Below are 23,244 nucleotides of genomic sequence, written 5' to 3' on the forward strand. Positions count from 1 at the left end.
CAGTAACCAAATCAATCTCCTCTTTGTTGAAAGGAACTTCCAGATCATGTAAATCATTAGTGCTTAAGACCAAGTTCTGAAGTTGCAAAGGATTGCGGGTAGGAGTGATGGATCCAAGTCCTTCTTTAAAGGTTCCGAAGAAAGTAAGTGGTTGATGTCTTTGTTGGTTACTACATGCCTAAGATCTTGGTATTTTCCATTGTTCTTTTTTCCTTCTAGTAATAATTTGGATGTGTGCATCATCAATGTCTCAAGTTGCTCGTGGTATTAAATTGTTGCAGAAGCCAGGGGTACTTGGTATCGTCTTGATATTAATATATTCCGTTTACCAAAAAAGCATTCGGGTGGTGCAAAATGTTTCCAAAAGATAGACCTCTATGATGTACTAGTACAAGATAACTAATGAACCTAAACATTCCATGTGGTCAAATGATATGTACACATCGATTCATATTTGCGGGCAACTAATGCATTTCTTTCTAGAACATGCCTCATATCGTCATCATCTACCTCTTCTGGAAGTTGAGCTTCATGATGGCAAAACCGAACAAGAAGGCAAACAGCACCGCAAACGCCACGACCACCGTAGCAACATAACCTAACCAGCTGTGCTTGAAGTCGAAGTAGCCCTCTATAAAGTCTTTCACGGGAGTGCCGTCCTCCATTGGCGTTGTGACATCGCCAAACTGTGAGACAACCAGCCCGTACAGTGTCCACGCTACGGGGCATACCCAGCAATACCATCTCCACCAGATTGGAACTTTCTGTACATTGTTTCAGGGTAAAACGGGGAATAGTTAAGCTACGAAATGCTGAAAAAAGGAGTAGACGTGGACTGCCAAAGGTGATGGCACTTACTGGTCGGGGGATGATGAATCCTGAGAAGAGATTCCAGATGGCGTAGAATGCTGACGAGACGATTGAGGCGATGTGGTAGTTGGGTGTCAGGCCAACAGCCATCATGCCGTAGAATGTGAAGTAGAGCAGCGTGAAGTACATGAAGAAGAGGTACCAGAAGAATTTAGGAGCTGTCCACTCAAACCCAATCATCGAGTAAACTATGACTCCGTATACGGTAGCCTGAGCGAGTGTGTATGGGAGTTCAATGACAACCTGCAATAGAGAAGTTTTAACACTAATCAGACTCTGGCTCTCAGTAATGCAACCACCAGCTTAGAGCATGAGCACCTGGAATTTTGAATACTAGGAGAACAACTTTCACCTGGCCAAATGCGTACGGGAATGCTGAGTACATGCCGGCTGCTCTTTCACGGTAAAAGACTGTCCTCTCCACAGCCACCACTGGTTGAACCGAAGTACAGTTCATAATACCAATGAACAGCACTGCAGCATACATTGACCCCATGGCGTTGAACAAGTCTTGTGACTGGCTCCTGGAATAAGAAGCAAGAGATAAATAAAGTTTCAAAGGTTGGCTGCTTGCTTGCTATATAGGATGTGTGTGTCATGACATACATTTTGCCACCAAGGTCCCAGAAGATGGTGCCGAAGAGGAGAGCAATCACAGTAGTGAAAAGGAACCTAACGGCATTGTAAGGAGGGTTCCTCCAGTATGACAGGTTCTGCTTCCACAGGCAAGCCATGCATTGTGTGATCGAAGACTGCGAGTACTGGGTAGGGAAATACAGATCAGTTGAACCCGGCGCGGGTTGGCTCTGTTCCTTTATCAATGCCTTGTTTCTCCTGCAAAAGGTAACATACCAATATTACATCTACATCTGCCATAGCAAAAATGCATTGGAGAAAGGAAAGCTGGCCTATTGTCCACTTCAGAGAAAAAAACCCGTTTCGGAAAAAAAAGCTGGCCTATTGGAAGTCTGCCTTTGCAAATCTAAGTCCAAGTCAAAGAGCATTAGTATGTTACAACCGGGTAGTCCTTCAGTTTGTTATCATACCTTAGTTGTATTAGTATGCTTTTTTTTTGCGGGTAAGTTGTATTAGTATGCTGAGTTACCTGTAGCAAGCTTCTAAGGTTTTGACATACCATAAATAAATCTAGTACCTATTTATCTGTAGTATGCTAAGTTACTTTATCTGTAGCATACTTAAAATAACTATGTTTCCTTGACCATCTAATGTCTAGGATGGCAAGTAAGTTACTCACTGGTAGAGTTCAGATTTCTTGTATATGTCACTGAAATCAATGCCTAGCATCTGTTCTTGACCGATCGTTGTCACTTCCAACATCCATGTTGCCGGATTGTAGCCATCTTTAATTTTGCTGACCCCATGAATGCCCTGAGCAAAACAAAACCATGGGCTTATCAGTAAGCAAATTAGATTAGGGTAATATTCAAATTCTTGTAACATTGGTTTACCTCATAGTAATTGATTAAGTCTGCAGAATGATGGCCCAATGGACCAGCATAGATCTCTTCTCCACCTCGCTTCATCAGGAATAGCTGCAAGCATTGATCAGGAAGTTTAGATCTCAGGGCATAATTCAAGGTTTGGACAACCAGCCATAATCAAGCGGTCAAGCCAGGCTAATGAATCGTGCAGATCACACTTCTACAGTAGAGAATGTCCACAGGAAAGCTGGTAGAAATCTCCGCTGTGAAATCTCACTCACCTCATCAAATGCTTCAAATATGTCAATGCTAGGTTGATGAATCGTGCAAACCACAGTTCTACCAGTATCAACAGTGTTCCTCACTGTCCTCATCACGATTGCGGCTGCTCGGGCATCAAGTCCGGAGGTTGGCTCATCCATGAAAATGATAGAAGGATTAGCAACGAGCTCCACAGCAATGGTCAGCCTCTTCCTCTGTTCAGTTGACAGACCATTCACTCCCGGTAGACCAACCAATGCATCTTTCAGAGGCTTGAGCTCCACAAGCTCCATCACCTCCTCGATGAACATCTGCATACACAGAGGTAAGAAACAGTCGATCGTGTATTAACTAAAGCTAATAATTGCTATTTCGGTTGACTGACCCTTCTTTTGTTTGAATCAACATCCTCGGGGAGACGGAGCCATGCTGAGAAAAGCAGCGACTCATAGACTGTCACCTGCGGAGAGTGGATATCATTCTGTTCGCAGTATCCTGATACGCGTGCAAAGGTCTCTTGTTTCTTCGGGTATCCTGAAATGCTGATGTTTCCTTGAATGTACCCACCTGTCTTTCTCCCTGCCAACACATCCATCAGAGTAGTCTTGCCAGCACCACTGACACCCATCAGGGCAGTCAGTACCCCTGGCCTGAAAGATCCACTAACACCTTTGAGGAGCTCCAATCGGTCTTCAACTACGCCTTGTGCTTTCATTTCCTGAAACAAATTTCGTACTCATGGTTAGGAACTATGACAATGACCTATGATGATACTGTAACAGAAGCATTTTTTTATCAATTACCAGTGGCATGTCAACAGAGTATCTGATGTTGTCAAAGGTGAGTGAAAGCGGGAGAAATGGAAGCACCATTCCCCTTTGCATGGGGCTAGAATTCTCTTCGACTATTGCTGAGTCATTTCCAGTGTTCATTCGTATCGGTCCATCATTGCTTGGTGATAACATGCGATCATTGTCCAGAACCTCACCGTTCAGGTTGGCATGCTTCTCCTTCAGTTCGTCTTCAGATACCGACGAACGGGAGTTACCGTATGCTGGAAAACCCCAAGATGAAACCGTTCTCAGGAATAGATAATAACCAAATCCACGAAAAATGATCAAACTAGTTCTGCATGTACTCACCCTTCAGGTATGTAAGGGCAAGAGTGAAGAGAGCATTGAACAACAAGGTGTACCCGAGCATTGCACCCAAACCGATCCAGTACCACTTTGCTTCTGGAAACACTCCGCGATACTTCAGGACTTGCACTCCAAGGGTCTCGTTTGAGGCCGTGCTATTCAATATTTTATCCCAGCTGTGACCGAAGAACTCATTCACTGAGATGGCATTCTGTGCATACATTAGTGGGGAGATCCAGTAGCCCCAAATCCACCATTTCTTCACTTTTTCTGCAAGTTTGAAAGAAGGAAGGCTTACATATGAAAAAAATCTGTATTGTCAAGGACTATTGGGCAAGAAGGATGAATATTTACCTCTTACTAGAATGAATCCGCCCAATACCATAAAAATGAGCAGCATGAATGATGCAAAGACATTCGCAACAATCATGTTCCTTGCTGCTCCACCAATGAATCGGAAGAGTGATGCCGCCATCTGATTGATTGCTAACATAAGAAGATATTGCTTGAAGAACCTGGTTGATGGATAGCAGGTTCTGTCAGAACATTTCCGAACACCATCAAAACAAGATGCACCGTTGTTAACCAAAAAGAGAATTCCCATAAATCTCACCTGCCTACATTTGGGTCGAACCCCATGACATAGTATGTTATGAAAACATAACCGCCAACCTCAACAAATGTTATTGGGATCTTGAGGATCCATGAGGGTATTGTGTAAGCCCATGCTGGGTAGAAAAGGAGGTCCCTCTGCTTGAAGAACACGGGTAGCTTAAAGACGGTGAGTGCAAGCTCAGAGAAGCCATTGAACATGATCATGAGCACACCAAAGAAGAGTGCCCCCATGTAGATGCCCCCATTTGTCACCGAGTCGCGCTTCATCTTTGTACGGAAGAAGAGCGTCATTGCAATAAATGACATGAGGATCAGCTGTAATGCCAGAATATGAGGGAATCCGTCATGCGTATGTTGCTTCTCATTCCATTATATACCAACCAATATATTTGTTTGTACTAATGGCAATTACCTGGAAGGTTCTAAACATGTAGACGAAAGAGTTCCTTTTCATGAGGAGGATCTCCCTGCCAATGTTTGCCTTTAGCAGCTCCGTGCCACTCACACCATACCTCGTAGTTGTCAATGCTGCTGGATGGCTCTTGCTCTTGTCGAATGGCACAGCGAGCTCCTTTCTTATAGCTCTCCCGGTGTGGAATGACTGGAATGCACGCACAAAGTCCTTAACCGGCACGAACCGGTAGGACTCATCACCCCGCACCCAGTATTGCTTTTGATCTTTCTTCGAAGTCACCTATCCATTAATCGCAGAGACACATCTTTAATAAAAGCACCCATTCAGTACATAAGAGGGTGGTGGCAATGGCAATATAAGTACCTCTTGCAAGAAGTCGGCGACGCCCTTCCTTTCAGGACACTTGAACCCCACAGACTCGAAGAATTCAAGCACGTCGTCACGAGGGCCCTGGTACACGACTTGGCCATCAGAGAGGAGGATGATGTCATCGAATAAGTTGTACGTTTCAGGGGCTGGCTGCAGCAGGGAGATGACGGCTGTGCCACCAAGGATGTGCACAGATTGCCTGAGTGAGTTTACAATCTGAAATGTAGTTGAGCTGTCGAGCCCAGTTGAGATCTCGTCCATGAAGAGCGCCTTGGCCGGCCCAACCAGCATCTCACCTACAGGACATATCAACGTAAGCTTATTCATGGAACTGTTTATTTAATAGCTGACGTTGACATACATACTGAAATGGAGCTGGAGTTCTATCCTTTTTTACCAGTTGTAACACGCTTCCGTTGTCCACCAGAGATGCCCCTGAGCATCTCGTCCCCAACCATCGTGTCTGCACACATCTCTAGTCCTAATATCTGTAAAATGTAGCAATGTCCAAACGGTGAGCAGACAGATTTGGGTAATTCAATCTGAAGTCACTCGTAGCTGTAGCTCAAAGTTTCATGTACTACCTTCAGTATATAGTCTGTGTTCACATTGGCCTCCAGACCTCCCATTGAAGAAGCCTAATGAAGATAAACAGAAAAAAAAATACATGAAGTCTTCATTTCAGATTAGATATCATGAAGAACACACAGAAACCACCAAAATATTCTTGGTTTATTTCGGATTTGCAAGTCTTGCCTTCATAAATGCATCAATATCAGCATCTGGCTTGATATTTGCGGCCTTCTCTCGCCTCGACAACTCAGTCAGCATATCTGGCAATGTAACAAAAAGGAAGCTTGATAAGCATAGCTCAAGCAAACTAAGCCAATCCCACAGAATCTGAAAACAGCAGAAATGAATGCATGAGCAAGTGCATGTGACAGTTGCAGAGAATGGTACCAAAGCGAGTGCCAACACCCTGGCAGCGTGCGGAGAAGGCGAGTGTCTCCCTCACAGTCATCTCCCCTATGTGGAGGTCGTGCTGGCTTATGTACGCCGCCGTCCTCTCCGGCACAAACTCCTCCATCCCGTGCCCGTTGTAGGTAACATTGCCTGAGACCTTGAGGTCTTTGTCGAGCCTCCCGGCCAAGGCGAGCAGCAAGGTGGTCTTGCCTGACCCAGGTGGGCCCAACAGGAGTGTCATCCTGCGCGAACGAAAAGAGCGTGAGGTGGAAGGAGCGATGAATGAAACCGAGCTCCAAAAGACCCGGGTCAAAGTCTACAAGTTCAATGTTCAAACAGGTGACAAGTGTACTCCGCAGGCAAGCAGAGCATGAGCATCGCATGTTTTCTGTGGCCAAAAGGCAAGAGAGATGTTTTGACTACCTGCGGGGCTTGATGATGCCACTGACGTCGTGGAGGATGGGCATGGTCCGCTTCCTGTTGGGGAGTATGCGCAGCGCGTTCGCCGCTTCCTGCACCAAGCACAACCAAAACAAATCAATGATCTCTTCCACTGACACGCAGAGACACAGACGTGTTGGTGCGATGATCACCTCGAGCGTGTTGGTGATGGAGTTGAGGACGGTGGGGAGGCCGCTGTTGCCGACCCGGACCTCCGCCTCCGCCACCAGGTGCTCGAACCGCACCTCGATCGTCGGCATTTCAATCCCAACCCTGCGCAACCAGACACGCACAAATCGTCAAACACCCGGCAGGCATGGCAACGAGACATTCCTAGCTCCGCCCACGAAACAGAAACGAGTAGTAGCACGCACGCACCGTTCGAGGCGGTCCTTGAGCTTGAGCAGGAAGCGCTCGTTGTCCTCGTCGGCGACGCGCACGAGGCGCTCGAGGAGAGCCCGGCGCTCGCGCGGCCCGAGGCCGTGCACGTCCACGACCCCCTTCCCCGCCGCCGCCCCGGGGGCCGCGCCCTCGCCGCCGTCGAGAGGCGGGAGGATGGCACGGCGGACGCGGTCGTAGGTGGGCAGCTTCTCGAGCGCGGCCCAGCGCAGCGCCTCCTCGTCGTCCTCGTCCCTGGACGATCGCGAGAACACGTCGTCGCCGCGCCGCCATATGGAGCCGCTGTCGCGCCGCATGCTGGCGACCTTGTGGATTTCCGCCGTCGCGTCCATCTCCCCTAACCCCCCACCGTCGGCGTGATTTCCAAGGGCTTTTCTCAGGCGCGTTTATGCTTATTCGGGTGAGGTGGGACTGCTGCTGGTGCTGGGAGGGAAGCTGGGACGACGGGGGTTTTGTAGGGCGTGGGAATCCGTTGGGACGGGACGGGACGGAGGAGGGAAGGTGGTGGCTTGCGCTTGCGAGTCAGAGTTGGGAAGCGGGGAAAGTGAGAACACGGGAGACGGCTTGGTTACCACGGAAATCCCCGTCCATTTCTACTATGCGGCCGCTTGTCGCTTCTAGAAGCCTAGTCCGTACTCCGAGGCTGGACTAGGGCCGCAGTCCTCTAGAAGGGCGTGTCCTTCCGCGGAGGATTGGCGAGCCAGCATTTATTTCGCCAGCATTACCTGCGGGAATGCGGGCTTGATTAAACTCGTAAGTATTTATTTGCCAACATTTTCCCCCCTCTGTCCAATCTATTTTTGTCCTCCTTTGTTTATAGGAAGGATTTTAGTAGGAATTCTATAAGGAAGATTTTCTCCGGCGCCCTTTGATTTGTAGGAATAAATTTCTATTTTTATGTGAGTAGGAACTAATCCTCTACATTTCAAATGAAAAAAAACATTAGGCTATACTCGATGGAAAATTCTTACCTATGCATCAAATGAGATCTTTTTTCCTATAAGAATTGAGATACATGTCTTTTTCTTTTTTTGCGGGGTGAGATACATGTCATTTTACTTTTTATGATTTTTCCTATTACTATCATATGAACCAAAAGAGGCCTTCATGTGATATTAGTTATTATTCAATAAAAGTATATACATGGCGTCATTCACAATTTGTGTGTTGCCTAGAATGTGTGTGTGTGGGGGGGGGGGGGGGGGGGGGGGGGGGGGGGGGGGGGGGTGTGTTGATCCGGCGACGGCCGGCCAAAATCGAGCGTCGGCGGGGAGGAGCTCGACGAGACTGGGTGGTGGTGTCACAAGCTCAGCGGCTGTCGTGGGGGTCGATGATCGGCAGGCGCTAACGTAGGATGAAAACGCCGGGGTGGTTGGGTTGCGGCACTTTTTTGGTATTTTTGGTGGTGTAGTAAGAAGGACTCAAATATTGGTACTGGTAACAAAATTTAGGTGGCTACCAAAAAAAATTGTTCACATGAATAAGTCTTAGATGTATTGTCGGAGTCATTTTTTGGGCCAAAAATCCCAAATTTACATTTTAGGTCTTGAGCAAAATTTTATTACCTTCGTCTAGGTGAATAAGTCACTCGCGTAGTTCTAGGTCATCGATTTGAGGAATTAAATATGTGTTATATGTCATGAAAAGTATATCACTAGATTTCTACACGGATGTAGTTTCTAAATATATATATTTTTTGTCACATATAATACATATTTAGATAGTTAAATCGTCGACCTAGAACTACATGAATGACTTATTCACCGAAACGGAGGTAGTAGTTCTCTTGTTGGAGATGCTCTATGCGGAAAGAAAATGAGTTTCCCACATTTTCTTGTAAATAAAACAAGTCAAAGTTAAAGCCTTTTTTCTTTTTTCCATATGGGTTATTGTCGGTGTCAAAACCGGCGGATCTCGGGTAGGGGGTCCCGAACTGTGCATCTAAGGTCGATGGTAACAGGAGAGAGGGGACACGATGTTTACCCAGGTTCGGGCCCTCTCTATGGAGGTAATACCCTACTTCCTGCTTGATTGATCTTGATGAATATGAGTATTACAAGAGTTGATCTACCACGAGATCATAATGGCTAAAACCCTAGAAGTAGCCTGTATGATTATGATTGCCTCTATGGACTAAACCCTCCGGTTTATATAGACACCGGAGGGGACTAGGGTTATACAAAGTCGGTTACAGAGAAAGGAATCTTCTTATCCGAACGCCAGGCTTGCCATCCACGCCAAGGAGAGTCCCATCCGGACACGGGAAGGAGTCTTCTGTCTCGTATCTTCACGGCCCATCAGTCCGGCCCATGTCCAACAGGTCGAACGCCCGAGGACCCCTTAATCCAGGACTCCCTCAGTTACCCACTATCTGAAACTCGTGGGACGTAGTAGAAAATTCTCCTCTGTTACAGTACCGAAAAATCTCTTCTCAAACTACTCAATACAAAATGAAGTGGTTGAGCACTCACGCCACCCACAGGGGCGGATCAGGCAAAACCCTAGTTGTCGGCATCCCACACCCTCATTTTCTCTCCTTTCCCACTGCCGCCGGAGGACGTTAGCGGGCAAGGCCTGCTCGGTCGGCGAAAGCGGCGAGAATGAGTTCTCATGCGAGGAGCTTTCCATTAACATAGCACAGGGGGTTCGGGCATGCCATAATTGATGGAGCTTGAATATTGGGGTGTGGCGGCCCGAGGGCCATAGGATGCAGTTAGTCGCGGGTGATGATATGGGCCTTCAACGCTCAGCTAGCGACTACGGCGTGAAGACGTACATCGGTTGGATGGGAGTGGTCGCCTCTATGTCTTGCGGCAGCTACAGAGTTGTCGCCACATCTCGGCGTCATTATCGTCGTCGACCTTTGTCATAAGATTTTTGAAGCACATGCGAGTGAGATGGATCCCAGCGATGTCCGGCTCTTTGCGTTATTGTGACAATTATGTGCTTGCATACATAGATTTGATGGTGTGGTGATATCCACGCCAAGGATGTGCAGGTGAGCGGCTACCTTCGAGCGTGAATGGGAATGGAATGGCTCGGATTTCAGTTTTTCGTGAGTGGGTGCCTTTTCATAGCTTCGTCTTCTTCAGGTGGTGGCAACAAACGGTGTCTTTGGCTTGGTGGTGCTCTTCAAGCTCTAGGTCTCGAGCTCTGGGTGAAAACCTATGTTCGACATTCAATTGTTGTACCTGGCAATGGTAGTGTTTCACACGCCATGTCCTTGTTGAAGGCATTGCTTTGGAGTCTACTCTGACGTGCTCTCCGGTGTGAAAAAGCCAAGATCTGCCCTGCAGTGGTTGGATCTCACGGTGGCAACACTTGAGCGTCATTACCTTCTTGAAGGCATTATTTTTAGAGAACCTTTCTAGTAGCTCATGTGTTGCCAAGGATGCTAGATAGCGTTCTTGCTGGTCTATTGCAAGTCATTGATTGTGTCGGCTTTATTTGTTTCTCCTTCTCATTTTATTTTTATTTTTTTGGTTGTGTGCATTTTCATTGTCTTAACGAGGTCTTCTTTAGAGAAATGGCCCGACCATGTTTTGATGTTGTGTTATTGCAAAAACCAGGTATAATTTGTATCATCTTGATATTAATATATTACCTTTTATTGAGAAAAAACCTCCCTGTGTATAGGGATGGCACCCACCGGGTTAAGGTACAGGTGGATCCACCCCATACCCTTACATGTTCCCTTTGAGCCTACCCATCACCGTACTCATACCCACCAATGAATACATTTTTTTTTGCAATACATGTCACTCGACAAGGTAAAGTACCCGTGGGTAAAAATACACATGTTTGCAAAGCATCAATTTGAGCAACACATAATCATGATCAACAACATATGATCATAATGTATAAACAACAACGCGTCATAACAACAACACATACTTATAAACAACAACATATCATAAACGACACCTTCTATAAACAACAACACATTCTCGTAAACAACAACACATCAAAACAATCACACATAGTCATAAACGGTAGCACATAGTCGTACATGTTAAGTTCACAAACTCACGGCAAAGCGTAGCGGTAATTTGTATGTACTTATTAGATTTTATACAAATATATGAGTATGAGGTTATGAATCATAGATCCCATACCCATACCCACTCTACCAGGTGGGCTTGAGATTTCCTATTTATATACCATGATAACTTTTTGTCCCATACCGTTGGTTTTTATCCACTGGGTACATGGATAATGGGTATCCACTGTCATCCCTAGGTATCTAGGAATAACCAATACCTATTTCAAAGAGCAAGTTATACTCCCTCCGATCCATATTAAGCGTCGTAGTTTTAGTTCAAATTACTAATTTTCTGAACTAGTAAGTTTATTCGTCTATACTTGCACTCAATGCTTTGTCTAGAGTTCCAATTTATGTCTATAATAAAAAAAGGAAACTTATGTCCTTTATAGGAGGACAATGGATCAGTATATTCCAACTCATAGTACGTTCTTGATTTATTTTTGTTATAATGTAATTGTTTGAGATTTATCACGACGGTTGATGTGACGAGCACGAGTGCCATGTTTGCTTTGTAAAATTTGTTTGTTAGTTCTATTCGATTTGGAATTCCGTTTGCTTGCGTCCACCAAACAACCATAGTGCTTTGCTATGGATGTGTGCATCAGTACAGGCCGGAGCGTTGCCTCTTTTGAGAAAAAAACGTAAAGCTTTGTGGACGTCACGTTCATATTTGTTTTGTCGTTTCAGTTTTATGGATCATTACCCAGATCTACATGAACAAAATTAGAAACACAAAAACGGGATACAATGTCGGATCAAAGCCAAGGGGAGAATTCATTAATTAACCGGCAGCCACGCCAGCCGTTCCATGCCGTCACTATCACCTGGTCCTTTGCTGGTAGAAGACTCTCCCGAGTCTCCTCCGGCACGTGGATATATCTGTAGCAAAGAGCCAGCAGCAGAAAATGATGGCGAACGGAGTCGGGTCATAGGGGCGGTACCTGTGTTTGCCTGGCCTTCTAGAGAGAATACATCCGAAAGAGGACAGACGACGCCAAATACAGCGACGTGACCTTTTAGGGATTTGCTTCGCAAGTGGTTTATGTGACTTGTATGGTCAGTTGCTTTTCTAACTTTTGAACTCGAAAATCTGGAAAATATGCCTGCTTAATGTTACTTTTTGAGTGTTCCCTGTAATGCCATTCATCGTCATCACTTGCATGGACATGCATGATGTCATTGATGAATCCAGTTCCCAAGTTGGACAAACTAACGGGCAAATTAGGAGTTGACCAAACCTGATATAGTAGTTTGAACTAGAATAATTAAGAGTTAATAGCACAATTAATACATAAACTTGTAGTGGTTGGAACAGAATCATACAAAAACTAAAAAACCCTATAAAAATGGTCCTTCAACTTTCCTAACAGAACATTTTAGTCCATTCCGTCAATTCTGCCGGTGCGCCGTCTCCAGCCGTTATAACCCGCGTTTGTGATACGCCAGGGTGGAAACAGGCCCACTTGTCACTATGACGGAGAAAAACACAAAATTAAAAGAAATCTCTTCTATGCGTCGGTCGAACCGCAGCCCTCGCGCTCAAGCACTGCTTTTCAAACCACTTCAACGGGCGTAACTTGTTACACCCTTCGTTCCAAAATTCTTGTCTTAGATTTGTCCAAATACGGATGTATCTAGTTACGTTTTAGTATTAGATACATCCGTATCTAGATAAATTTAAGACAAAAATTTTGTGACGGAGGGAGTACTTCATATGGAGTTAAAATATTTATATTCATTGTAGCCACGGTCGGCGTGTACATGAATCTACTTCCTCTGATGTGACTATATCATCATGCTCGATATTAATCATGTGGCACCGCAATACAATGTTGTGTTATTATAATACAAGGTGTAGGTCTTGTCAAACTTGCTGCTGTTAGGGCGTCTCCAATGGTGACCCGTAATTTTCTTCTGCATTCGTCCACATATAGGGTCAGTTCGCGGACACGGATGCGGAAAATGACTACCCAACCGTAGCCGCATACATTTCAAACACTTTATGAATTAACAGGACAGAATTCGTGCAAATACGGTGGATTTTACTAAAATTCGGACATAATTTACATAAAGATCAATATTTTGGATGTTTAACTAAAACTTATTAAAAAAACCTCAACCCTATGACGGACGACAACCTCGTACGCGTGGTTGCCATGTCTTGCCGTTGTTGTCTTCGTCCCTCCAGCGACGCAAGGCTTTCGGAGGGCCAAAAAGTTGTTCAGGGTTGAGTTCCCTTCGGTGGAGGATTTGCAGAGGCTTCTGAGTTTTGGGATGTGCAAAGTGCCGGGTACAGTTGTATCCTCGAGTTCCATGTGTGGAAGCAGGTGGAGCCTCAGGGTAAGCCGCTTACTCAGGAGTGGCTCGTTTCTCCGGGGCTCCCTCGAAGAAGCCGATGCAGGATGCTAGAGTCGTGGCTAGCTTGGGCATTATGGTGGGGAAGACTGAGCGAGTGGATATGGCTTTTACCAGAGCTCACGGGGTAGCTCGTTTACTGGTTAGTATTTTGGACATTGAGTACGTACCTGAGGTCGTCAAGTGGACATATCGAGGCCAGATTTTTAACCTTGGGATTGAGTTTGAGGATGAGAGCCTGTTCGCCGAGGCGGCTAACGGGACTGATGTTGATATGCACGAGGGAGATGACAGCGCGGGAGCGAAGGAGACACCGGTCGATGATACTGGATGAGAGTTGTCCAAGGGACCGGGGTCCGGGTCTCCGACGACCGGGGATGGGACGGTTCCACCCTCCTCGGTGCCTACGACTTCTCTGAGATTTGGGTCTTTCGAGCCTGCTTCTGCACCCCCGAGACTTTGGAGTGATCGGGTGGAGTCTGACGAGGCTTTTGAGCTTGCGCTGCCTGCTTTGGTTTTTGAGGATGCTGTGAGCCCTGCTCCTGGGGCCTCGCCGATCTCGGTTAGGGGAGAGGAGGAGGAGGTTAGGCAGACGGCCACTCCCTCACGTGCACAGCACGTTGTCTCTCCTCAGGACGAGGTTCCGGTGGTGGAGGTCTTATCTTCGGGAGGGGACCCGGGGCAGGCGGCCTCGGCTCTCTCTTCTCCTATCGAGGTGCAGGTGCTGCAGGGGGCGGAGCCGCTTACCGAAGGGGACTCGGGGCGGGTGGCCCCCGTGTCCTCTTCTCCTCCCGTGGTGGACGAGGTCTCGGCGGTGGCGGTCTTACCTTTGGGAGGGGGTTCGAGGCAGGTGGCCTCGGAATCCTTTTCTCCCATTGCGTTGTCGGAGCTGCAGGTGGTGGCTTCGCCGTCGGGAGGGGGCTCGGGGCAGGTGGCCTCGGTGCCCTCTTCACCTGGGGCGCCTAAGGTGGCCGCCCCTCCTGTGCTGGGTGGGGAGTTCGGGCAGGTGGCCCATGCAATCCCCTCCCCCGGTGCGCGACCGACGTCTGCGGCGCTGGCGAGTGCCTCACCGCTTCCTGGTGTTACCGCTGGGGCGTCCATGGAGGCTGACCGGCATTGCGTTTGGGGTGAGGCAGGAGGTCCCACCACGGGCAGGATCTCTCAGGAGGGGATTATAGCGTTTGGAGGGATTCCAGATCCGGTTTCTGAGGGGCGACGGTTGAGCTGCCGTCTCCAGAATCATCCGGAGGTTGACGACATTCAGCAGCGGTGCGCCATGAGGGCGGCCAAGCTTCGTGACGTTGAGGTCACTACTAGTATGTCGGTTAATACATCTAATTCCATTTTGCATTTTTCTAATAATGATATTATTAATAATGCAAACCAATTAGGAGTTTCACTAGGTAGTAATGATAGTGAAATTTCAAATTCTGTTAATGATCTCCTAGATTTAGAGGCTGAGCGGGCTTTAGAGATGATTCGTAACTTAGCAGCGGTTAAGCCCATGAGTGATTCCAACTTTGATGCTTTGGGGGTCAGGGTGCTCGATAATTTTTGTGCGGATCTTATACCTCCCCTACCTGAGTCGGATGAGGAGGATGATACATCTGAGCATGTCGTGGTTAGACCTTCTGAGACTGGTTGTGAGGACAGGCTGGAGAGTCAGAACATTCCTAAACGCAAATGGAAACGGAAGGTTTACCCAGTATCCGCAGTGCGTAGGAGTGCTAGAATCCGTACGGCAAAAATAATCCATGATGAATTATGAAAGGAATCTTTTGGAATAGCAGAGGTCTGAAAGACTTGGCTAAAAGAAGGTTTCTTGCAGAGGCGTCTATCGAGCATAGGTTAGATTTTATCGCTTTGTCAGAAACTGGCAGAGATAATTTTGCGCCACAATTTCTGAATACTTTGTCAGGAGGAATTGATTTTGACTGGCACTGTCTGCCATCGAGAGGGAGATCGGGTGGGATCTTACTCGGAGTTCGATGCGATTCGCTCGAGGTTCGAAGTGTGGTAATGGGAGATTTTGCAGTTAAGTTTCGGGTGCGGTCGAAGGCCGATGGGTTCAATTGGGCTTTGGTGGCGGTATATGGTGCCGCACAGCCCGAACTCAAACCCGAGTTCTTGGCTGATCTGGTTAGGATTTGCGGCTCTGAGCAGCTTCCTATCCTGGTGGGGGGTGATTTCAACATCATTAGAAGGCGTGAGGAGAAGAACAATGATAACTTTGACGGCAGATGGTCGTTCATGTTTAATACTATCATTGAAAGCTTGGATCTGAGAGAGATTGAGCTTTCGGGAAGAAAATTCACTTGGGCTAACGCGATGCCAAATCCGACGTTTGAAAAGTTGGATCGAGTGTTGGCTAGCGTCGAATGGGAACAGAAGTTTCCCTTTGTAACAGTTCAGGCTCTTTCCCGTGGAATTTCTGACCACACGCCTTTATTTCTGGACTCTGGTGAGGCCACCCACTTGGGAAACAAAAACTCGTTCTCTTTCGAGCTTGCTTGGTTTGAACGAGACGGCTTCTTTGATCTCGTAGCCAGAGAGTGGGCTAAGGATACAGGAGGTAGGACTGCGCTTGAGCGCTGGCAGAATAAGATCAGGCATTTGAGAAGTTTCCTGCGTGGGTGGGCTAAGCATCTTAGCGGGATTTATAAGGTCGAAAAGGAACGGCTCCTTACCCTTATTCAGTCCTTAGATGTAAAAGCAGAAACCACAGTTCTGCCGGCCTCGGAAGCTTCATGCCAAGCTTGACGCGGAGATGAGGCTGAAAGAGCTTCTTCGTGAAGAGGAATTGAAGTGGGCGTTGCGGGCCAAGGTCCGACGAGTAGGCCAGGGGGACGCGAACACTCAATTTTTTCACATGATCGCTAATGGTAAACACAGAAAGAAGGGGATCTTTCAGCATGAACAAGATGAAGGAACGATTTTAGGACAGGAGAACCTAAAATTATACATTACCGAGTATTACAAGCAGTTGTTTGGACCTCCAGAGGATAACTGTGTGTCTCTGGATGAGTCCAGGATTGAGGATGTTCCTCAACTAACTGCGGTGGAGAATGATATTTTGGCTGCTCCTTTTACTGAGAAAGAAGTGTTTGAGGCCATATCGCAGATGAAAAATAATAAGGCTCCCGACCCGGATGGATTTCTGGCTGAATTCTATAAGAAGTGTTGGCATATTATTAAGGGGGATCTGTTGCCTTTGTTCAATGATCTATTCTCTGGACAGCTTCAGCTTTTTCAACTGAATTTTGGAACGATAACCCTGCTTCCTAAGAAAACAGAGGCTGTGAGAATTGAGCAATTCAGGCCCATCTGTCTTCTTAATGTTAGTTTCAAAAATTTACCAAGGTCGGGACTAATAGGCTCACACAGATCGCGCATGCTGTGGTGCAACCTACCCAAACTGCTTTCATGCCGGACAGGAACATCCTCGAAGGGGTTGTGGTCCTTCATGAAACGCTCCATGAGATTCACACGAAAAAACTAGATGGAGTTGTTTTCAAGGTGGATTTCGAGAAAGCGTACGATAAAGTCAAATGGCCTTTCCTTCAGACAGGCCTTACGCATGAAGGGTTTTGATGAAGCTTGGCGACGCCAGGTAGAATCTTTCACGCAAAAAGGGAGTGTTGGAATTAAAGTGAATGACGACATAGGTCATTATTTCCAGACACACAAGGGCCTGAGACAAGGTGATCCAATGTCTCCTATTCTGTTCAACATTGTGGTTGACATGTTGGCAATTCTGATAGGAAGGGCAAAGGAGGCCGGTCAGGTGGGTGGCTTGGTGCCTCATCTAGTTGATGGTGGTGTGTCCATCCTGCAGTACGCTGATGATACAATCATCTTTATGGAGCACGACTTGGCAAAAGCGAGAAATATGAAGCTGGTGTTATGCTTATTTGAACAATTGACCGGATTGAAGATCAATTTTCATAAAAGCGAGTTGTTCTGCTTTGGTAGAGCCAATGAGGAACAAGAGGCTTATAGGCAATTGTTTGGATGCGAATTGGGGGCGTTACCTTTCACGTACTTAGGTATACCCATTCACCATCGTAAGCTGACAAACAGAGAATGGAAGTGCATCGAGGATCGGTTTGAGAAGAAACTGAGTTGCTGGAAGGGCAAACTCATGTCATATGGAGGCCGACTGATTCTTATTAATTCGGTGCTCACGAGTATGCCTATGTTTCTCTTATCTTTCTTCAAAGTCCCAGTTGGTGTTAGGAAAAGGCTGGACTTCTATCGATCCCGGTTCTTCTGGCAGAGTGATGAACTAAAGAGAAAATACCGACTCGCCAAATGGGATATCATCTGTCGACCAAAGGACCAGGGGGCCTTGGTATCGAGAATCTTGAAGTCAAGAACATATGTCTTCTCAGTAAGTGGCTGTATAAACTATCAGTTGAGACTGAGGCCACGTGGGCGCAGATTCTCCGTAGTAAGTATCTGCAGTCCAAGACGTTGTCCCAGGCGACAGTGAGACCGACGGACTCGCCGTTTTGGAAGGGGCTTATGAGAGTCAAAGCTGTCTTCTTTAATAGAACAAAGTTTATAGTCGGTAATGGAAACACCACTCGCTTCTGGGAGGATACCTGGCTTGGTGAAACGCTGTTGGCGCTTCAGTATCCGTCCATGTATCGTATTGTTCAACGTCGTGATGCTCTTGTTGCAACGATTATGCAGTCCATTCCCCTCAATATTCAGTTTAGGAGGGCGCTTGTTGGCGACCGGTGGGAAGCATGGCTTCATTTGGTGAGTAGACTGATGGAGGTTCAGCTATCTCATCAGCCCGATCAGTTGCGTTGGAAGCTTACTAGGTCTGGAGAGTTCACAGTTAAGTCGATGTATATCGATGTCATTAACTCTAATGTCATTCCTAGTTCCAAAGAGGTTTGGAAAGTCAAAGTTCCTTTGAAAATTAAGGTGTTTATGTGGTTTGTACATAAACAAGTCATTTTAACAAAGGATAATTAAGCGCAACTGGACAGGATCTACTAGGTGTAGTTTTTGTGATCGGGACGAATCTATCAAGCACCTCTTCTTTGAATGCCCGTTGGCAAGGGTTTTGTGGCACACGGTGCATATTGCCTTTAACATTACTCCTCCGAATTCGGTCAGTACGTTATTTGGAACGTGGCTTGTTGGGATAGAGTCCGAAACAGCTAGACACATTCGTGTAGGAGTATGTGCTTTGTTGTGGGCAATTTGGAATTGCAGAAATGATTTGGCTTTTAACAGAACAACAAATATTCATTTTTTGCAGGTTTTATTCCGAGCTATTGCGTTGATCCGTATGTGGTCGTTACTCACTCCGACGGAGGCCAGGGAGCGTTTGGTTACTGGATCTGTCCGGTGGGAGATGGTAGCGCGGGATATCTTCAACCGGTTTGGATGGCGGTCATGTAATAGGATAGGCAATTAGTTTACCTATCTTTGTTATGCCAGCCGGTTGTGGCTTTTGGGCCTTTTGTTTCTTGGCGTTGTGGCTCTTTGTGAGCTTGCCGTTATTTTGTTTTCAGACTTTAAGACCTTGTTGAACTTCTTTATTTATATATAAATGTGGTTGTATGCATCGTTCTGATGCAGAGGCCGGGGAGTCCCCCCTTTTCGAAAAAAAACGACAGCCTTGTCTGACTGTTGCCTGCTGCTCGTGAAGTAGCCGCTCCGCCTCATGCTTCATGGTTCGGAGTGCCGTCGCGTCTAGTGCCAACGGTGCGGGCGGAGCACCGGTCACCGGCGGCGGCCTTGCCCTTGCCGGCGTCGGGAGTCTCGCTAAGAGACCACTCCTTGCCATACTTGATGATCTGGTTGTCGAGGCGGGAACGGCGTCTCGTGTCCGTCTCATTGGTGGTGACGGAACGGTCGAGGGCCCATGCGGCGGCGAGGTCTGGATCGTTGCGGACCCATTCTGGCGCCTCGCCGGTCTTGGCGAACGAGGAGCGGCCGACGGCATTGGAGACGATAGACCTCGACCCCGAGGGGCCGCCGACATCGCCGCCTCTCAGGTAGTTGAGGATGCTGTTTGTGTGCCTTCCTTATGGCCGGTGGCAGCTCCTCGACGGCTTGGCAGCGGGGCGACGAGTCGGTCCCGCTAATGCGTGTGTATCGATTGTGTGCCGGTAGCGATATGGTCTCGTCCTTCAAGCGACATCAATTCTTGACGTTGCAGCTGCAGCTGGGGGGGGGGGGAGGTGGGCTCCTGCTTGACCCAACTGGGTGGGAACATCAGCTCCGGCTTGACAGGGCAGCGCGGCGGGGACGGTGGCTCCTCCTTGACCTGCGCCAGCAACACTCGCCGCCAAGATCCACCCGAGGATAAACTCCCACCGCAACCGTCTGCCGGCGCGGACCCCCACTACTTCAGCATCGCCGCTGTAGAAGGGGCTCGGAGAGAAGGAGATGCTGGTGTGCATCACCGGAGCACGTCTTATATAACCGCGGCCAGGCCAGATGAACGGGCGGTCAGCTCACTTCAATGCGACGAAGCGGTCTGAGTTGGTTCCTCGAGAAGCTGCATCCGGACTCACTCCCTTTCTTGTCTAATTATGCCTCATTAGCATTCTTTGTTGTTGTATTAAATTTAAGACACTTATTTTGAAATGGAGGGAGTACAATTCTTTCTGCAGCAAACTGAATGTGCTGAGAGAATGCGAGCAGGTTGACCACATAGAAAAATCACCAGAACAACAATTGCTTAGTTGTATTGTGCAGAAGAAAATAATTTATGTTAGTTTCACCTCCCTATGCACAAGGCTCAGGAGTTCTTGACGTTCCTTGCTAATTGACTGCATGGGAAATAAGTCAACAAGCAGAAAGATCAGCAGCTAATTGACGGGGACCCGCACGGCAGGACACGCACATCGGTCACAGTCACGGTCAGCGTCTATAAACTGGTGATAAATGAATATAAAGGACGCAACTCATAATGCAATAAGACGAGTTACAGTGGGGAGTAACTTAGAGTAGTAACATGCATACGTTACCAGTCTATATTACTACCTTCACAGTGGGTAATATCATAGATTAGTATCATAGGTGGTCTCATTTATTGTCATGCATGACACATAGTAGCATCACATTTATTATGTTACGGTATCTACTCCCTTCGTCCGGGTTTATTAGGCCTAAAGACAATTTCTTTTAGACCAAGACACATAGTAATTTATTCACATTAATTCTTCTATTTCATTCCCAATGCACTTTCTCACATGCATGCAGCCAATGAAAAAGCAGGCATGAAGTGTATTAATTTTTCAACCATGGCATCAACAACAATGGCTTTCAATGCAACAAATGAAATGGTTGCATGCATGCACCTTTTCAAAGCGGGGCCTTATAAAAAGGGACATGCTTGTGATGCTGAGGGGCCTAATAAACCCGGACGGAGGGAGTGCCTATGTTACTATAACAATCTCTCTCTTCTTTAATTGCCTGCCACATAAGCATGTTTGCGAGTTCCAAGTGCATGATACTACTTATGTTACCCGCACTATGACCAGCCTAACATATGTGTTGTGTCATGCATCACTTCATTTATTACGTTGTAGACTCATCTTTTCTTGATATGTGTAATGTTACAGTAACTAGCTACTCCCTCCTTTCCGGTTTATAGGGCTTATCTCAAAATCTTAGTTTTTCCATTTTATAAGGCTCAATTTGGTTGTTCCTCATCACAAGTTCAGATTCCAAGGTGCATTAAATAATTGCATGCAAGTATTAAGAGAAAATTGACCAATGCATGTACTTTATGCATGCATGCATTGCAACTAATACATTGGTAAACATAAATTTTTGAGGAAAATAAGAGCATTAATTGGGTGCTTTTGCAAATTACAAAAAGTATTCCACTACTCACCATCTACCTTGGTTGGTGAGATTTTGGAATTGAGCCCTATAAACCGGAAAGGAGGGAGTATGTTACCACATGTCTCTTTTTTTTCATTAATTACATGCCAGATCATCTATTTTGCCTAGATAAGTGTGATGTTACCACCTATGTTACTCCCATTGTGGGTAGTCTAAGTACCTTGTCTAGTTCGAGTGGTTAGAGTACGTCCAGACCAGCGGAGAACCCTATGCGCGACGTCCCCGGTTCGAGGCCATTTCATTTTAATTATGTGTTTCTTCCTTTGTGACACTGACAAGTGGGCTCGTTTCCACCCTGCCCTACCCGCAAACGCGGGTTATAACGGACGGAGACGGTGCACCGGCAGAATTGACGAAAATGGACTAAAATGTTCTGTTAGGAAAGTTGAAGGACCATTTTTGTGGGGTTTTTTAGTTTTTGTATGATTTTGTTCCCACCACTACAAGTTTCTGTACTAATTGTGGTATTAACTCAATAATTAAAGATACATGTGTTGTAGAGGGGAAATACACTTGTGTTCCTGGTTGTATATGCATCCTATATGGGGATTTTTTAAATATTTTAATAAAAAGTCAAAATAGGTAAGGACTATTTTAACAAAAAACTTGATTTACTTTTGCACTAGTATATAATTTTTTTAGAAAAAACAAAAGTTGACTTCACAACAAAAAAGACAAAATTTATTTGCTATTATAGGTCGCTAATTACACTATTTTAGCCAAAAATTTATCTTTTTAAAAGAAGTCAAAGGGAGATTTTCTTTTTGTGGATTTTTTTTCTCACGAGTACAATAAAAGGTCAAGTTTATTTCAAAAATATTTTCAGGAATTTTTGAATTTTTGTTAAATTACTATTTTTTTTTCATATAGGGTGTAGATGTCCCCATAGACCACAAATCCGCCTCCGGTTGTAGAGTCTTAAATTAGGCTTTCAGTAACCGAAGAACATAAATCGAACAAAAAGACGCGCACAAAGGTGCAAAAACTCCACGAAAACGCTGCCGGGAAGAAGTTGGATTTGATGGCAACAAGAAAACTCTATCGGGAGAACTCATGGCTTCTTTGGATCACAGGATTAGAAAACACAGGAATTCAAAAAATACAGGAATTTGGCGTGATTGTAGGTGCAAAATAGAGGATTACAAAACAGAGGAAAATTGCAAGAATGGTCGTTTGGATGGAACACAGAAAAACATAGGAAAAGTGCCTTGATCCTACGCGAATCAGTGTAAAAAAGAGGATTAGCAGAGCTGGAATCTAATCCATAGGAATTTTGGAGGTGTCATTCCTTTGATCCAAAGGGCTTCCTTAGGAAAAAAACCAATGGATTGGAATCCTTCAATATTCCTATGAAAATCCTTCAATCAAAGAGGCCTTCAAATAAAAATAGTACAACGGCACTGCCACTAAGTAATCAAACAAATCTCGAGATAAAACAATTGCTTTGTAATATTTGGGCAGCAACTTCACAAGGGATTGAAGAATCAACAAAATTTCTGCCTCCATTAACTCGTCAGAAATGACAACATTACTGGTCGGGTTTACATTCTCCGACGAGAAAGGTAGCAGTTACTCAAGCGACGGGAGAGCTTGAGACGGCGGTGCCGCGGTGGGGAGCTGGGGGCGTGGAGCGGATGGGAGACGGTGGGATGAGGAATGGAGAGCGACGGGAGAGAGAAGGGGATGAGTGGTGCGAGTATCTAGTTCGTTCGGGACGATTTCTGTTTTCTCCAAACGATATCGATCGCTGACGTGGCTCTGGTCCCCTGCTTTAACATGCGTAATCAAATCCAGCGGTGGAAAGGACGTTCGGACCGAAATGTTGAACATATGGTTTGTGCATGTATATTGTATAGCCCGCCCCACCTCCTAGTCATTGTATAGTTGAGGTTGTGGCCCACTTTGTACTCCATATATACGTGCGCTATGCACCGATCAATATATCGTCAAGCATTGCCAAAACTCTCGTTCCAACATGGTATCATACCTACGATCCTAACCCTAACCCTAACCCTTGCCGCCGCCGCCGCCACCTCCACCACCCGCCGCCGC

At 46.3% G+C, this 23,244-nt stretch overlaps 1 protein-coding gene across 1 annotated transcript; it reads right to left on the reverse strand.

The window, feature by feature from the left end:
* Window positions 1–291: 291 nt before the first annotated feature.
* Window positions 292–7,475, reverse strand: LOC101290579 (ABC transporter G family member 36). Its single transcript, XM_044501084.1, has 21 exons — window positions 6,894–7,475; window positions 6,668–6,788; window positions 6,498–6,586; window positions 6,072–6,316; window positions 5,868–5,944; window positions 5,696–5,749; window positions 5,509–5,599; window positions 5,106–5,407; window positions 4,740–5,021; window positions 4,326–4,642; window positions 4,067–4,227; window positions 3,716–3,982; window positions 3,377–3,627; window positions 2,959–3,291; window positions 2,594–2,884; window positions 2,340–2,423; window positions 2,126–2,259; window positions 1,477–1,704; window positions 1,223–1,394; window positions 859–1,113; window positions 292–764 (listed from the first exon to the last, which is right to left on the reverse strand). Exons 1-21 carry the CDS (start codon window positions 7,244–7,246, stop codon window positions 507–509), a joined length of 4,365 nt encoding a protein of 1,454 aa, XP_044357019.1. The 5' UTR covers window positions 7,247–7,475; the 3' UTR covers window positions 292–506.
* Window positions 7,476–23,244: the final 15,769 nt, after the last annotated feature.

Source organism: Triticum aestivum, chromosome 3D (assembly GCF_018294505.1).
Source record: "Triticum aestivum cultivar Chinese Spring chromosome 3D, IWGSC CS RefSeq v2.1, whole genome shotgun sequence".
Classification (NCBI taxonomy): Eukaryota; Viridiplantae; Streptophyta; class Magnoliopsida; order Poales; family Poaceae; genus Triticum; species Triticum aestivum.

Coding starts and splice junctions, on each gene's coding strand:
- LOC101290579 (XM_044501084.1), bottom strand. CDS start 7,246: ATGGACGCGACGGCGGAAATCCACAAGGTCGCCAGCATGCGGCGCGAC. Junction 5,945..6,071: donor GGGTGTTGGCACTCGCTTTG/GTACCATTCTCT, acceptor TTACATTGCCAG/ATATGCTGACTGAGTTGTCG. Junction 1,705..2,125: donor AAGAAATCTGAACTCTACCA/GTGAGTAACTTA, acceptor TACCTTTTGCAG/GAGAAACAAGGCATTGATAA.